We start from the raw sequence: 18,287 nt of genomic DNA, 5'->3' as shown, positions 1-18,287 counted from the left end.
ACATCAATAATTTTCCTTATGTCTATAACCGTGTTTTTCTCCTCTCCAATTTGATCATTATTTTTATTTTTAACTTACAGTCAAGTGCTGAATACCACATTTGTTAAATTTCCAATCATGCTGTCATTCAAAGTGTGGGTGGCCATCTCCTCTTTATCTGTCATCTTAGATTCTACTGTTTTAGTCTTCTTATTGGTTTTTTTTTTAAGTTCTCACAGCCATATAGTGGTTCTTTAACTATTAATTATCCATTTAACTTGGAAACACAAAGATAAATCCAGCAGATTTAAAAATGGTGGTCCTCTGATATCTCACTCGATACAAAATGAACTCATGTTGACTTGCTTATCTATGTATATATAACCTTCATACTGCACCGGGCAGGCACGAGTAAAATTCGTGTTACTGTAAGTCCCTTTGGTGTGCTTGTGGTTGTAATCATCAGTCATTAAATCTTTGAACAAATCAACGTGCATAGGAAATTTAGTCCAAATCTATTTTTAAAGCATTTTTTTCTTGCATTTAAAATGAACTTTATGTTATTTATTTATTTTATTTATTTGTTGATTTTTATATACCGACATTCGTCGGAACATCATGCCGGTTTACATTGTAACAAATTAACAAGAGAGTGAAATACAATAAACAGGGATGGGGAAAGGGGAGCAGCAATGAAGGAGGAGAGAGGACAGCAGTAGGAAGGATAGAGAAAGAGAGATTTTATAGGAACATTCGAAATATAAATTAACAATAGACAATATATATATAGGTGGGCTGGTAGGTACCACACCATTGATGTCAGTGAAAGGGATAGAAGGGGGTGAGGAGGTAAGTTGCAAACAAAACGCTGCACTTATCTCAAATAATTGAAAATCCCAGGAGATAGGAACAACTTTCAAAAGTTTGAATGCTGGAATATTGGATACTGTCCTTTATGCAGTCTTTCTTCCATATGACATTGCAATGTTTCAGAAAGGATTTCCTTCCTTAGGAGTGTGCTAACTCACTGCATCCCCATCTTGGAATCCCGGGTTAACTAAATGTTTTACCATCTGTGCTCACAAACAGATGTTAAAAACAGTGATTGGAATGAGTTGCAACATTCGGTTAACCCGGGATTCCAAGATGGGGACTAATACAAAATTCTTACCAAGAAAGCAGGTATCAGAGTTTGTAATGGTGCAAATGTAATCCACTGTCTCTTGTGTGCAATGCGCTTCAAACATCAGTAAAGCACTGCATTTGTCAGATCATCTACCAAAAGCTCTCTTCACTATATTATACTCAACTTTCAGAAATACTTTATTCATTCTAAAAATAATCAAAAAATTATACTTAACTTAAATCAAGCTGAAAAAGCTCAGGACAATGTAACAAATCACAACACAATTCCTAACTTGACTCAAGAATGACTCAACATGGTTAATGTTTCGGCTCAAAAATGCCTTCTTCAGAAGTTCAAGAGAATTATTTGCACTGCTAGACACTTCATCATAAACAACATGGCGGGTAAAGCCATTATTTATTTACTATTTGATTTATATTACACTTTTTGGCACTTCAAAGTGGATTATATTCAGGTACTAAAGAGTTCCCATGGCACTCACTACAGAAAATAAACAAAAAGGAATTTAAAAAATACAAATCAGAAAAAGTCAATAGAAATTATCTAATCAATTTCTCATGGGAACAGTGGCAAATAGGGATGTGCAAATGTCTTTAGAAGAGGTTTGCCATCCCATTTGATGAACCCAAGACAAATCCATAGGCTTACTGAATCGGCTTGACAAAAGCTGTATTTTTTGCATAATCCTTAGTAAATGTGCGAAAATATAAAGTGGGTTTAAGGAAACCTGCCTTGGATTTCCTTGGATCAGTGGATCTCCTCTGTTGGTCAAATCAATGGATTGTGTCAGACTCAAATGAGATTGAAATTTGAGTTCAGGCATAGAAAATTTCCACATTCTTAGTGGAAAATTTACCAAATGATAGCAAATAGTATGAAAAAAACAGGCACTACATTTTGTAAAAATGTATTATTAACGTAAATATATTTACCTTAATTTTAGGACTAATTTATCATTTCTAATATGGGCTTTTCATAAGTTCCATGATAGTACTAAATGTTAGTCCTAAGGTTGTGGCAAATATATGTGAGTATTTTGTTACTAATTTTTACATTTTATAATGTTTGGGATTTGTTTTGACACAATGCATTCATGATCATTCAGCATATGAAGTTCCTTGCTACAATAATTCATTGTCCAAACCTAATGAGGTCCATATTCAGTCACTGTCTGGATAGCAATGTTAGCTAGATAAACTTATCTGGCTAACTTTGGAGGTATGTTCAATAGTGCAGCCACACTATTAAATATAGCCAGCTATAGTAAAATTATCTGGTTAACTTTAGGTCAGCTCTTTGCTCCGACTAGACTTAGGGCCAGATTCATTACGGGGTGGATTTTAAAAGGGTTACGCTCGTAACCCTTAAACACCCACCCCCACCCCCGCGCGTGTCGAGCCTACTTTGCATAGGCTCGGCGGCGCGCGCAAGCCCTGGGACGCTCGTATGTCCCGGGGCTCGCAAAAACGGGCGAGGCATGGGCGGGGCCGCGGTCCGGGGGCGTGTCCGGGGGCGTGGCGGTGGCCCAGGGGCGGCAGCACGCGCATGTTATAAAATCGGGGGCACATTTGTGCGCGCCGGGTAGCGTGCACAAATGTGCCCCCCCCCCCCCCCCCCCGTGCGTAATTTTAAAAATCTGCCCCTAAGGCTTTTCCTCTATTTTGTGTCTGTGGGAGAAAAAAAACCCCTTTGGGGGGGAAATTTTAAAAGCAGCGTGTGCCCATCCATGAGCGCGCTGTTCCCGGCGCAAACACACGGACGCACCGATTTTATAACATGCGCACGCCGGCATATAAAATCCAATGGCCGTGCGCACATGCGCGCTGTATTTTAAAATCCGCGCACTCATGTGTGGGCGGCCCGTGAATCAATCGCGCGGGGGAGGGGGGGGGGGGATTTTACAAAGCAAGTTCGCTCCAGTTAACTTTCCATCATCTAACTCTATCCTTCCTCCCTCTTCCCCTCTCCTCCTTGCCCCCTAAACCTACCCTAGCCCTAATTTTTTTATTTTAATACTTACTGCTCCTGCAGAGCAGAAGTAATCTGCACGCGCCGGCTGGCAACCAGTGCGTGCTTCCCCGGGACAGCAGCTAATGGCACTGTCCCGGCCCGCCTCCCCACCCAGACCATGCCTCCCGGGCTGCCCCTTTTCCCTTGGCCAGCAATTCTGCACGTACTGGGTTTACACTTTGGTTGGGTCTGTTGTAAAATGTGCGCGGCATGTGCAAGGCCTGGCTAGGCGTGTAAACCCTGAAATTTATGCGCATAGACCTTTGAAAATGTACTTGTCAGTGAATCAGGTACTTAGCCGGCTAAGTTATCCAGCTAATTAAATTTTAGCTGGATAATAAAATAGTCGGCTAAGTGCCCAAATATTCATTTATCTGGATAACTTTGGAGTTATCCATTTAAATATTTCTGAATATGGATCTCAGAGTTTCTTGAATGAGCTAAAGAAAATTCAGCAACTTAAGAAGAATGAATATTCACTACTGCATTAGGTAACAGAAATAGTAGTAATACAAACCAGGAGTTATTTATAAAGCTCAGCTGCTTCAAGCAAACATTAATTTAGATTAAATATCCTTATCATTGGAAATAACCCAAAGAGAACTAGATGAAAAGGAATAAGGGAATACCTTACATAGGATGATAACAGACAAAAATTTCAACTGAGTTTGTTATGAAAAAGCCGGTTGTAATAACTTATTATGAAAAGCAATCATGTATAGATAAATAGATAGACACTATGGGCCTGATTTTAAAAAGCATTTACTCGAGTAAAAACCAGGTTTACTGGAGTAAATTCACTTTACTTGAGTAAGTGGGTTTTTGAAAATTGCTACAATATATGCCATTGACTTGTCTATAGGATTTACTCACATAAGTGCACTTTACTTCACTTCACTTCACTTTTGAAAATTGCTACAATAATAGCTACATTTACGCATGTAACTCCTCTTGAAAATTACCCCCTATAGATATAATATAATAACCTATTTGCACACTTTGATACCACTATTTGTAATCTTTCATACCACAAAGAAAATAAAGTGATCAATAAAATATAAAATTAATGTTTAAGTTGTTTTCCCTTCATAAGACAACATTGTGGCAAATAGTCAAAGTTTCAATTGCACATAGCCTCTCTATTCTTTCCGCAGATTCCTGAAATATTTCTTCAAACTTTTGGACAGCAGTGAGCACTGAGAGGATCTGTTGATCATTTCCAGTACTAAAGCATTTCCTTTCAAACCTTCCACTTGTCTTTTTCTTGCAAAATAATTCTGATGGCCTTGCTCTGCTTTGTGTGCAGCAGTACTTCCGCTGCTACCAGAGGTGGCTTTTGAGTGTTAATATACAGCTGATACGCAGTGTATGTAGCAATGTTGTGGTAGGCACGTCTGTTTCTCTCTAAAGAGTATGCAGTTAATATTTCACTTAGCTGCTTTTAAAATGGAAGAACTGATATTTGTAAAACAGAAATATACAATATCTGTTCCTTCTTCTGTGTTCCCTCTTTTCTTATGACATATTGTTGCAAGCCGGCTCATTAAAAGAAAACAATATTTTGCCTACAGCAGGCTTTAATTCTGTAGGAGTATTGTGCCTATATTAAAACCAAAATAAAAGTAATGTGTACTAATCATAAATATACTATACCAGCTTTCAGATGAACTAGCCAAAATCCTAATGCTGCTTGAAGAACTTAGCAACTAACAGCCACAAACCAATAGATTTTTTAATTAGGAAAACAAATTACAGTGCGTAACCAATAAATATCCCATTTTCCAAGTGTGCTTTGAGATTAGGGACTTACACTATGAGTAAAATTCACTGTGGGGAATCAATCTTGCCTCTTTACAAGGGGAAATGCACACAGTGTAAAAATGGGGGAGTCTATCTCCTGGTATCACAGCTCTGTGTAATTATCATGGTGCTCTGCCAGTCCTTTTTATTTTGTAGAATGAGAACCTTTTGCCCTGTGGTTCAGCAAAGTCAGTTTCTTCTGACTACCAATGCCAATATACAAGTCAAGGGCAATGAGTGTCTCTAAGGATCATCATGAAAACTACAGGGGTACAATTTATCCTTTTCCCCAGGTGGTCTCCATATGGGAATGGGATGGAAAAAAACTGTTTCATGTTGGAGCAGTGATTTGCTGTTTAATAAAACATAATTTCCATTTTAGGACATCTAAATAAATATAAGAGGGGAAAAAGCCCTGTTTCTTAAATTAAACTGTGGTCTAACAGTTTACCACATCCTGTTTCAGTGGCATGTGCTGCTTAGCACAGACAAGGCCCCTGTGCTTTGAATCTTCTGACAGGTAGAATGTCATGGGTTACCTGTAGTTCTTTGCATTCTGATTTTTTTTAAATTTGTGTCAGTGGAAAAAGTGAATATGAAAATGGAAAGTATTAGCTGATGAGGCATTGTGAGGATGGGAGCTGTAGGTGTTGACTACAAAAGCCAAAAAAAGAAAGAAAAAAAAACAAATTCTGGCAAACATGCCGTGACTCATAATGATCGGCTGATTGGACTGTTGGACCATTAGAAAGGAAGCAGTTGACGCTTTTCCTTGAATACTTTGCACAGGAGTGAGCCATGAACCTCATGTGAATTAGATGCAAAGGCTGAATTATGATTTAAAAAAATATCATGCAGCTTTCAGCCAAAATAACAGTTATTTGTTAGGCCATATGTCATGTGCCCTGTTGCTATAACTGGCTAATGCCAAAATGTATAATGCTTAGAATAACATAAGTGAAGGCTAGACTGGAGCTGCCACACACGTTTTATTGAGAATACATTTTAGGAATCATATTAGACTCACTGGCATAAATCTGTATGGGTAAGATCATTGCACATGTTATATTGGGCATGCAGTTTATCTTAGTGGTTAAAGCATAAAGCTGTCCACCTCCACCATTTACTTTGTTAGTCTTGAGCAAGTCACTTGAGCTTCCTTATGCATGCTAAAAATATGATGCTTGGACAGAGATGGTAGAAATAGATTTGGAATGCAAGACAGTAACTGTGGAAGAAGCAGTTACTGTGGCTGTTATTTAATGAACTAACATATTTTTCAGTGGTAGCACTAGATCGTCTTTAATATATTCATGTGACTGGCATCAATGCTGCGCTTTTAATGTAGATACCTGCTGTGATAAATTTGAAAGAGGGAGATTTAATTTAGAAACAGTTCACACAGCACACCACAGAGCTACATTTCAACTCTGGCAATCCCAGACTTGAAGCGTGATGCTTTTGTTCCAGGATGAGTTGCTAGAATTCAAGAGGTCTTCTCCCCATACCAAGGGTCCTCTTTCTACTCCCTCAAACCCAGAGGTTTCTAGGAATGAGGAGTAGATGGGCTGACCTAGACATGGTTCAGGTAACAGCACTGAGCCAAGGACACGTTCCAAAAGGATTCAAATACACAATTCTATTGCAGCATTGGCTTTGAGGTAATGTCCCAAAGTGTTGCCTGTTATGAAAACCAAGTTGACGCTGAATGCCCACTGTTAATGTAAATAGAAGAAAATTACGGTAGGATCCTAAAAGAGGAGAAACCTCCCGTTGGTGGGGATTTCAATTATTAGAATAGATTTGGGGTTAGGAAGAGAGTTAGGCATATACTGGGATCCATGGTTATGTAAAGTACATCCTTAGAATTGCTGGCAGAATGAGATGGGAAGGAAAGCTCGATATCATTGTCCACCTGGTGACAAATGAGCTGGCTAGAAACAAAATTAGAATACAAAAAAATCTCCTGCCTGCACGCGCATGGTATAAAATCGGGCGTACATGTGTGAGCGCCGGATAGCGCCCCTTTATGTTTAAATATCTTTATTAAAGATCCGAGTACAAACCACACAGAATGACAGACAAGAATGAAACATCCAATACGCTTCATAAAAATGAACAGCCAGTGTGTTTGCCATGGTACAGTTCAGACATTGCTGCTTTCATTTTTCCTCTTTTTTCCCTCTAATTAAACCTTTCTCCCCCACATTGGCTCTTGATATTCATAAATACTGGTATCTACACAACTCATGCGAATGACAGAAGTCTGAACAGTAAAAGGATAACTTTCAAACAAATGAGTAAGCATATATATGGCCGTGCATAGTTTTACCACAGAATTTTATAACCTGTGCGTTATGATATGTGTGCGATTTACAAGACACAAGTATCTTTATCCCTTAATATACACGCGTATGTAAGCTTATGCATGAATAGAAACATAGAAATAACAGCATAAAAGGACCAAACGGTCCATCCAGTCTGCCCAGCAAGCTTGTGGTAGCATCTGCCATGCCATACACGTCACCCCCATAATTAGTTTCCCAAACCGTCAAAGTGAGGGCCTTTGTCGGTTGCCATCTGAATTTAGCTCCATGTCAATTCCTGCCGCTGAAGCAGAGAACAATGTTGGAGTTGCATCAACAGTATCAGGCTTATTGGTTAAGGGTAGCAACACCCGCATCATCTAGTTACCCCCATTCTTGTTTTCCCAGACTGTAAAATTCAATGTCGTTGTTGGTTGCTGTCTGAATTTAATTCCCTTTTCCCCTGCCATTGTGGTTCTGACACTGTGGCCCACCCCTGACACTTGGGCCTAGACCCAAAGCCGGTGCCTGGTCCTGATACCGGAGCCTGGCCCAGCAGCCCAATCCCATGCCAGAGCCTTGGCCCCAGGCCCTGATACCAGAGTTACCTGGCTAAATACCTCTGAATATGGACCTAGTTGTGTCTATATTACTGCTTTCTAATCGACAGGGCTTAAGTCTTTGACTGTTGTTGTTAAGGTTCTTTCTTGGCCCTATTCTTTTAAGAATAGGTTGATGCAGTCATGGTTTTACCCACTGCTTGCATATGTGTGTAGCTCTGATTCCCCCAGGAAAAGCAGCGCTATAAGCTTATGCCCGCAGTGTTGGTAAAACCAGGTCTGGATCATTCTGTCCGGGGGGGAGGGGGGGGCAAAAAGGAGCCTTTAGCAATTCTAGATACTTTACTATATCTGATGACCCAGCATCACTTAAGCAGCCTTCCGAATAATCTCCCTTAAACAATGCATCTGCATAATTTAATGATAACATTTTCAAAGCATGAGTTGTAAATAGAATCACTCAGCCTAAGGTTAAAATCTTACAGCACCCACATCACAGATCTCCTTCACTCACACTGCTGGTTTGCTGCAGAGTCTGTCCTCCTGAGGACTAGTGAGAGGCTAGGGAGGTCATTTAGTACAAAGCTTGCTAAAAATACCAACTTACCTCTGCCCTAATTCTATTGCTTTTCTTTCTGCCTTATTTCTAGGCATCTTTGTTTTTTGTTTTTGGGGTGGGGAGGAGGAAAAAGGGAGTTTTTCTAATATATTTTGTTTTATAGAAATTTTTGTAAATTAAATGTGAGCATCATTTCTCATCATTTCCTGTATCTACACACCAGCTGTTTGTGGTGTATTAAGTTATCAGTATGATGTCAGCATGGGATTCTGACAAGGGTTAAAATACAGAAGCCAAATTGCTTAGTGTCATGACAGTGGGAGTGGTTAAGCTGCAAACAGGAGGAGCTTTCAAAAGTTAAAACAGTAGTTTGTCCTCAGCATTAAATTGCTAAGAATATAAGAAGTTGCCTTATTGAGTCAGATCAAGGGTCCATCAAGCCTAGCATCTTGTTTCCAGCAGTAGCCAATCCAGGTTACAAATACCTGCAAGTGACCAAAGATTAAATAGATCCTATGCTACTGATGGCGGTAATAAGCAGTGGCTATTCCCTAAGTCAGCAAGATTAATAGCAGTTTATAGACTTCTCCCCCAGGAATGTATTCCAACCTTTTTTAAACCCAATTACACTGATTGTTTTAACAACATCCTCTGGCAATGAATTCTAGTGCTTAATTTTTGAGTGAAAAAGAATTTTCTCCAATTTGTTTTAAATAAATTACTTGCTAACTTCATGGAGCGCCCCCTACTTCTTGTATTATCTGAAAGAGTAAATAACCGATTCACATTTACCCATTCAAGTCCTTTCATGATTTAATAGATTTCTATCACATCCCTCAGCTGTCTCTTCTCCAGGCTGAACAGCCCTAACCTCTTTAGCCTTTCTTCTTAGGGAAGCTGTTCCATGCCCTTTATCATTTTGATCAACCTTCTCTGTACCTTCTCCAGGGCAACTGTACCTTTTTTGAAATGCGGCAATCACAGTTGCACACAGAATTCAAGGTGTGCTTTCATCATAGAGCAATACAGAGGCATTATCACATTCTCCATTTTATTTACCATTCTCTTCCTAATAATTCCTAATGCTCTGTTTGCTTTTTTTTACTGCTGCGGCACACTGAGCTGACAATTTCAATGTATTATCCACAATGATGCCTAGATCTTCTTCCTGGGTAGTAACTCCTAATATTGAACCTAACATCATGTAACTATATGGGTTATTTTTCCCTATCTGCATCATCTTGCACTTGTCCACATTAAATTTCATCAGTCTTCTGTTGCCAAGTCTTCCAGACTTACAAGGTCCTCCTGCAGTTTATCGTAATCCACCTGTGATTTATCTACTATGAATAATTTTGTATCATCTACAATTTTGATCATCTCACTCATTGTACCCCTTTCCACATCATTTATAAATATATTAAAAAGCATTGGTTCTAATACAGATCCCTGAGGCACTCCACTGTTTACTTTTTTCCATGGAGAAAACTGACCATTTAATCCTACTCTCTGTTTCCTGTCTTTTAACCAGTTTACAATCCACAGAAGTACATCTCCTATCCCATGAGTTTTTAGCTTTCTTAGAAGCCTATGAGGGACTTTGTCAAACACCTTCTGAAAATCCAAATACACTACATCTACCAGTTCACCTTTATCCACATGTTTATTAACCCCTTCAGAAAACTATAGCAGATTTGTTAGGCAAGACTTCCCTTGGGTGAATCCATGCTGGCTGTGTCCCATTAAACCATGTCTATCTATATGTTCTGCGATTTTGATCTTTAGAATTGTTTCCATGATTTTTCCCAGCACTGAGGTCAGGCCCACTGGTCTGTAGCCCTTTTATATATCAGAGTTATATTGGCCACCCTCAAGTATAATGGCCAATTTTAATAATAGGTTACAAATTACTAGTAATTAGTCTGAAATTTCATTTTTTAGTTCTTTCAGAATCCTAGTGTGCATACAATCTGGCCCAAGTGATTTGCTACTTTTCAGTTTGACAATCTGGATTACTACATCTTCCAGGTTCCCCATTATTTGGTTTAGTTCATCCGAATCATCACCCCTGAATACCATTTCCGGAACGGGTATTTCCCCAACATCCTCATTATTAAACACTGATGCAAAGAATTAATCAGAGGGAAAAAAAGAACCATAATAATTTGTTTCACTGCAAACTGAATTGTCTATAAAATAATACTCGTACTGCTGTTTTGGCTACATGATTAACAAATTAGTTTGAATCCGGAAATTAAAAGAGCTACTTTCAAATAGACCTAAACATTTCTGTGTTAAGAAGTGCAGATCTTCCACAAATGGCCACAAGAAAATCTTAAGTGCAGATGATAAAAAAAAACAAAACAAAACCCATGAAAAACAGCTGAAAAGGAACTTTAAAAACAGATTCAATTTTCCACAGAGGTGGCTGTATTAGTCTGTAGCAACAAAAATGACACCTTATAGTCTGGTTAGTTTCCTGAGATATGAAGTGGAGGACAAAAGTCAACTGCCTCTGGAGCATGGAGTGGGTATATATATATACGTGACTATGGGAGTGGATATTGGGGAGGGGGGGAGGAAGAAAGGAGAGGGTGTAGAGGAGAATGCAAAGTATAGAAAGGGCATGAGAAGGGCAATGTTATGAAAAGAATACATTATGCATTAAAAGTCTGGAAAAATTCTGTCTTTGTATCATGTTTGCTTCCAGTACATTGCTGCCGTTACAGCCCTGTTTTTACAGTATCAGACATCCACGTGAAGGTCCTGCTAAATTGCACTACACTTGGAAGCAGTAACGCAAAAGATTTTTTTTCCCCATAATATGCTTAAGCAAAATTTCTTTATGGATAAGGCCTTGGGTTCACCCACACTTAAACTACCGCTTGTGATCTGCACTTTTCAGCTATGCATGGAGAGGCACAAGGTCTGATGCATGGTTGAAAAGTGCAGATCACAAGCGTTAGTTTAAATGTGATGAACCCATGGCCTTTTGCTTTCTTCCAACGATTTACCTGTTGTATGCTTTGTTCTTTTTCTACCAGAGACTACGGTTTGGTTTTGTTTTTTTCCAAGAGATGGTTATCTTTACTAGAGTGTCACGGAAATATCTCCTTGCAGCAAAAATGCATACTGTTTACATTCCTTATACAAGTTCAATTCAGAATACTGCTCTGCATCTGATAACCTTTAAACTGTATGGTTTAAAGCTATAAACCTCGCTGGCCAGAAAATCTACATTAAAAACCAAAATAATAACTGCGGTCTAACAAAAGGGGCTAGCAGACAGTGCTATCCTGAAAATGGAAACTGTTTTTTACTTTAAGAAAGAAAAATTGTGCTGAAGCTACCAGCTCCTTCTGGGCTTTTTGGCAGTGCTACTGTCTGAAGTTTCCCCGAAGAAGAGAAAAGCAGTACCAAAACAAGTTTGGTCAGCAATGACTCTTGCTAGCTGCTGTTACCTGTGGGATACCATCTGCAAACCAATTGGATGGGAATTAAGTGAGGACAGAAGCTGACATATTATAATGATATGCATTCTAATTCCTCTCCAAAAAAAAAAAAAGAATCCTTTTTTTTTTTAATATAGAAGGTTACCTTTAGTATATCTTCTATAAGAGTTGGCTAGCATGTGTTTGTTTTAATATGATCACGGAGGTGCCAGGGTCATATATTAGTTTACATTTGCATGCATGTCATCACAGAAAAGCGCTATATTACGACAGAAGCTCCGCTGAGTTGGTAAATGCTGCCTTTTGCCCCTGAAGCAGTGTTGTGCAGAGTGGTACAGGAAACATGTTAATGTAGTCTCTTCTCTCCTGAGGACAAGTAGGGTTCGAATGTGTCATGGCAGTGATGTTCTTTGTCTCCAGAAGGTGAGGAGAGTGCTTCTGTAGGGGCGACAAGTGTATTGCTTCTGGAAAGCTATGAGCCAAAACAGTAGGCTCAGCTTTTGAAGAAGTTGCCTTGCTCTTCACCACAGGAAGTTGTTTCATTTATATTAATTGGGAGATTAGTAGCTAAAGCTATGAACTATGATTCAGAAGTCCTGGGACATGACTCCATGCTGTCATTGACTCTCTCGTGACCTCTAGCAAATCACTTTATTGTCTTTCACACTCTGTCCTTCTCCATTGCCGTTCCCACCCAACCCCCCCCCCCCATCCTTGGGACTCAAGTTAAAAACAAGGCATTTCTTTTATTATGGTTTGGTCAACAAATTCACTTTTTAAAATAGACATATATATGTAAAGGTTGTATGAGAAAATATACTGCATACTTGAGCCTCTTGTATGAACCAAAGGGCAATCAGTAAAGTGAAAAGATTTATGTCAAAGATCTAAAAAAAATAATGTATAGGAGTCAATATTGCCATATGGAGCTGCTATGTAGCTTGGCAAGTTAGCTGGATACACTTAGCTGCTGAATGTACCCTGTTATCTTAAAGTTAACCAAATAAGTGCATCCGACTAATTTTAGGACAGCTTTATGGCCTGAACACTGTTGATCAGATAACTTATTTGGCTAACTTGACTCCTCACCAATCCACCAATTCCCGTCCCTTGACTTATCCAGTTACAAGCTTAGCTAGATAAGTCCTTAACTGGCTAAGTGGTGCCCACTGACCATAGCTGGATATTCAGTGGTGCTACTTAGCTGGATAAGTCTGACTTATTCGACTAAGTTATTTTTTTTAAATATTGGGCTTTACATAATTAACCTTTATCATAGGCATGTAATACAAAAATAATTTATTCAGAATCCTACATAAAGATCAGCTGATACTTCATGTAGATCAAGTTTTCAAATGTATTTCATGTCATGATTTTCATGCATCCTGTAGAATGCACTACAAAAGGTGTCAAAATATGGCACATGCTTGTGGCTACATACTGTAAATCTTTGCCTTTTCTAGCTCTGAAGAAGGCTTGCTTTAAAGACAACCTTTTCCCACATTTTTTACAATACATCGTGCTAGGAGCCCTATTGGTTCTGGAGAAAACTGGATTCTTTTACAATTATGATATTTGTTAGTTTATCGGTGTAAGAATTATTCACATATACCAACATGAGAAGGGCCATGCTGAGTCAGACCACCTGGTCCACTGAGCCCAGCATAGGCTGTCTTAGAAGGTGGACAATCCAGATCTCTAGCGAGTATCCAACAGATCCAAAAGAGTAGATCCATTCCTTATTGCTCACTGCCCCAGAGATAAGTGCTTTCTTCAAGCTTACCTGGCTAATGTTTATAGACTTTTCTTCCAGAAACCGGTCTAAACCTTTTTTAAACATCTATGCTAGATGCCTTGACCACATCCTCCATCAACAAATTCCATGGCTTAGTTGTGAGTGCCCTTTCAAGTCCATAGGTCTCTTGTCTAGATTTGGCTGCAAAGGTAAAAGAAGGAAGAATATATACCTTGAGAAAGTAGGGAAGAGCAGAGATTAGCAATGCAGGGGTCTACAGTAGATGTCAGGTAGATTAGTAGCAGTTAGTAAAACCTATCTTTGAAAGTGTCAAAAGTATTGTACTCACCTCTCTACACCTTCCTCTGTTCACAGTACTTTTGACATCTCCAACAGCTAAACTTTTTCTTAATGCCTACTTTCTTCACTACTGGACACCTCCTGATGACTCTTGCTGTCTTAATTTCTGTTCTGTGATACACTAGAAAGGAGCGTGTACAGGCTTCCTTCCTTCAGCCTTGTTTTTGCATCTGAACAAAGAATCGATGTGACCCTAAAAACTCACATAGAAAATCAGCTCTGGATAATTTGTATGTTCAGTAAAAGGTATCATAACAGGAAAAGAACACAAATGCCGTAAAACTACTTTATTTCAAGGATGTCTGTAAGCTGCCAGAGTCCCTAAGAGATATTTTTCCTCCTGCAGATGATAGCTGGATGAAACAATCTAGAGAACAAAGAAAATTCTCAGTCTTAAGTCACAAATTTTGCATCTAGTCTGCAAGACGTCTTCTGTCTCCTAAAGAAGTTAGCAAAATGATTACATCATTATTATTATGGAGTGATTCTGAAGCTTAGAATGTTTCCCAGAAAGTAGATGTGCACAATTTTTTCAGCGTAAACACAAAGCCAAGCTCATTTGGGTTTTTTTTTTAATATAGGATTTCATTTAACTCATACCATCCATTCAGTTTGATATCATAGTAATTTATTAGCATTGTTCTGAAACATGCAAAAGTTATGTACAAAATATGCAAACCAAACATACACACACTGCAGCTAATTATTTCAGGAAGCTGATTTTTTTTTTTTTTTTTAAATACCTGGCCCTGTCCAACAAACACATTGTTATCTCGCCTGGCAGCACATTGCAGCTCATGGGTAGAGGGGAAGCTCGGGTTCTGTCGGTGTTCGTTCCATGACGTGAACATGTATTTCCATCTTGAATTAATGTTAGGAAAATCTATTGGTGGGGATAATCTGATGACAGCCTGCTGTTGGTGACATTCTGTGTACCTTGCTGTGCTGCCCCAGGTTTTGGTGGCAGTAGCTGGAGGGGAGGGGAGGAGAGGGGTGGAAACAGAAGGGATGTTATGCAGTTCACTTTAGATGGCCTTTGCCAGGTTCAGTCATTTCCTTTCCATCTGCCAAAATACACAAAGCTGATAAATGGACAGAACTTGAGTGTGGGAAACTATATGGTTTGACAATTTACAGAGAAAAAAAAAAAAAAAGAAGGGAAGAAGAGCCCTGGATAAAGAGAACAATGTGTTATCAGTGGAGATGCAGGGCTTAACTGACTGATGCTGAGATAGGGTGGGGTTTTTTCTTGGAACTTTGACAAAAATGCTCATTTTCTTCTTCCTCACCCTTCCATCTATATGAACAACAAATTATATTTATTATGTCAAGGAAATAATGTGTTTATTCAGTTTACAACTAAATGGAGCTGAAGAGAGAACTTTGGGATATATGGTTTTGTTTGTTTACTTTTTTTATGCACTCAGTGCAACACTGGGAAAACTAGCATTGGTACATGCCTAACAGGGGACCAACTGTGTGGTATATGACTTTACATGACAATGTTGCCATATACGGGCCACACATGCAGCCCTCTCATGGAGTATGGAGTTGGCCTGTTAGAGGGGAAGAGCAACACCCTCTACCCCCTAGTTCAGTTCCTCAGCTATCAGCATTAGTTACAGCACATTTAGGGGCCAAAGATTTTTCTCCTATTCTGTGCATATTACAAAACTCTTGCAGATTGAACCCTCTAGTAAATTTTCTTTTGACTCATTAAAAATGCTTTGTGTTATTTTAATGAGAACAAGAGCAAAAGAAACAAACCAAGGGCTTTTAAACAAAAAGATTGCTATGACATTGTTGCTGAGATTTCTAAACTCAGACGTATAGGAGAATGCTAATAATGATATCTGTTTGGTGTTTGTTTGTTTTTTTGCATGTGGATCCACTATATTAGTCATTTGTGCAAATGATTTTCATGGTAAAATCTTTGTTTTCTCTTTTCTTTCAGTAAATGAAATAATAAGAAACGACCTTTCTTGTACCAACGTATAGCTTGTACAATATTAAACTGCTTACTGTGACCTGCCATTTTTGGTCGGCTCTGGATCAGCTGGTGCATCGCAGAGACAATGCATGGAGGGGATTCAAGGCCTTGCCAGGTGCCCGTCTGTTCTTCCACGTCACCGAATGTTCACATAGAAGACCTTTTATCTCTTATGCACCTGAAAGTTGTTCCCTGGCATCAACAAAGAATTGCCTTCTTCTAATCAGATCATCATCTCAAGGAAGCAGGGAGAAGTCAAACTGCCTAGTGGTGCAAGTCATGGGACAGAACTGAGAAACTTGACCAAAGCAGATAGTGTGGCCCCCCCCCTCCCCCGTTTAGGACCGTTCTTTCTGACAACTCTGGAGTTCAGTATAAGAAGTGCCTTATTTTACCCTATTTGTGGCATCAGGGCATTTTATTATGAATTTACTACCAAAAAAGTATTTGTAAATGTAGAATCTCTAAAATCTAGCATTCTAGAAATCAATACTTTAGAAGAGCAGGACTGTGTACAGAAAAACACACCGGATGTTGTGAGTCCAGGACACTTTTTTTTTTTTTTTTTAGAAATCCAAGAAATCCTTTGGCCTTTCCACTGCGATGATTTCAAATCTGTTGCCTTATTTGATGCATTTCAAAAGACAGCTAAGACTTCCCAGTGTCATCTCATTTCTTTTGCTCCTATTCTTATTCTCTGTTACTTAACCCCCATGACTTTTAGTATTAGCATGTTCGTATGACTGTTCTTTGGCTTCAGACATAGCACATGCAAATGGAATAGCACAAAATGTTGTAGTATGGTTGATGGACAAAAAGTTGCTAACCCATCTTTAACAGATAGATACTGTTAACATATGTGCATGCTTGTATAGCATGTATATTTACCTTTATCTCTCTCTCCATATCTGTGTATATAGGTAGATAGATAAAACAAGTGATCATTCAGCTCTTGCATTGTAAGGGTGCTGGATGTAGCAATAAATATCATTTTCAATCTAAACCAAGTTTTCAGCCCAGTGGATCTATTGCATCTAAGGTGGTTATGCATTTTCTTGTCTCAAACAGGTAAGCAAGCACTTTAGAGAGTCAAGGAAGATGCATACAGAAAAAAAAAAAACAATTTACCAAATGTTAAAAGAACAGTTAAACTAATTGTATATACCATGAGTGTAAAATAGTTGTTCAAATGTAAGATTATTATTCTGCAGAAGCCTTATAACTCTGCTCTGTGTAATAAAATGTCACCAAAAACAATATTTTAATAGGCCACATTGTATATGTTGCCAGGTTAGTTAACTTTGGAGCATCTGTTATGTATGTAGCATATAGACTTGCACACTGTCTGTTGTACAGTTAGAAGCTTATGATATCACTAGTGCTGACTTATTACTTCATGTAACCAAAAAGCATGTTTTTAACTAAAAAAAAAAAAACAACAAACAAAAAACAAAAAAGTTACAATTTAATATTGTGCCTTAGTAATTAATGCCCCCTTCTGGAAATATGCCTGCAGTACACATACATCATGAAGTTGTAACTGTCTAAAATGAGCTTTCACAAAAAAGTGGAAAATATTTTAAACTATTAATCTGTACAAAGAAGTCTTATCTCTGGGGAGCTGAGGGGAGTATTTTTTAAAAAGCCATATTTAAACATTTGCACATTACTGTGAAAAGATGAGAATATAATATGGCTATGTGTACATATCATGCTCTTACTCATTCTAAGAATAGTGACCTTTCTCTTTTGTCATCTGTTTAATCCCAGTTATTCACCTTGTATTCAGCATTGTAGAGGATGCATGAAATATTTGTTATAGACCGCTATATAGAAATAAAACTGACGAGACATGTCAGCTAAACTCATAGACATCAAATAGATCCAATAAAGCAATATTTTTGCTGAGCACTCTTGTCGGAGTAGTTTGTCCATGTATTTATTTATTTATTATTCTGCCCATCTTTAATACAAAGCAGGTAACAATATGGGGGCCCCCATCCCAGTCAGCTCGTAGGCCCAGGGGCTACATATCGCAAGGCCCCCATGTCTTGCTGGGGTTCCTACACTGAGAGGGAAACGTTTATTCTTTTTAAGGCTCTTAGGACTTTGTTCACCCAGGGGCTCTTCTACACACCAGCTCCAAGCACACACAAACCACACTTCAATCCAATGAGTGTTGTTAAAAAAAAATAAAAAAAAAATTGCAGTCTTTAGTAAAGTAACTGGTGGCAGGACCACAAATCCAAATAGTATACTAATTGATAGTGCACCAACAGTAACAAAAATCCAAAATAGCACAAAACAGTCTCTCCTCCACACTCCTTCCAATATCTACCCTGGACCCTCCCAGTACCTATTTTAATTCTTCTCCTCAAGAGTTGTTCTT

The 18,287-nt window shown here is 38.6% G+C and overlaps 1 protein-coding gene across 5 annotated transcripts in view; it reads left to right on the top strand.

The window, feature by feature from the left end:
- The window catches only part of NFATC1 (nuclear factor of activated T cells 1), a 359,353-nt gene extending 341,547 nt beyond the window's left edge, over window positions 1–17,806 (top strand). For all 5 annotated transcript variants that reach the window (XM_029590832.1, XM_029590833.1, XM_029590829.1 and 2 more), the window contains one exon: window positions 15,863–17,806. In XM_029590832.1, coding sequence (XP_029446692.1) covers window positions 15,863–15,906 — 44 coding nt within the window. In that variant the 3' untranslated portion in view covers window positions 15,907–17,806. The remainder of the gene's footprint in view (window positions 1–15,862) is intronic.
- The last annotated feature ends 481 nt before the right edge of the window (window positions 17,807–18,287 follow it).

The sequence above is a fragment of the Rhinatrema bivittatum genome, chromosome 2 (genome assembly GCF_901001135.1).
Source record: "Rhinatrema bivittatum chromosome 2, aRhiBiv1.1, whole genome shotgun sequence".
NCBI classification, from domain to species: domain Eukaryota; kingdom Metazoa; phylum Chordata; class Amphibia; order Gymnophiona; family Rhinatrematidae; genus Rhinatrema; species Rhinatrema bivittatum.
Note: the sequence above shows the minus strand (reverse complement) of the source record. Positions and strands in the feature narration are given on the sequence as shown.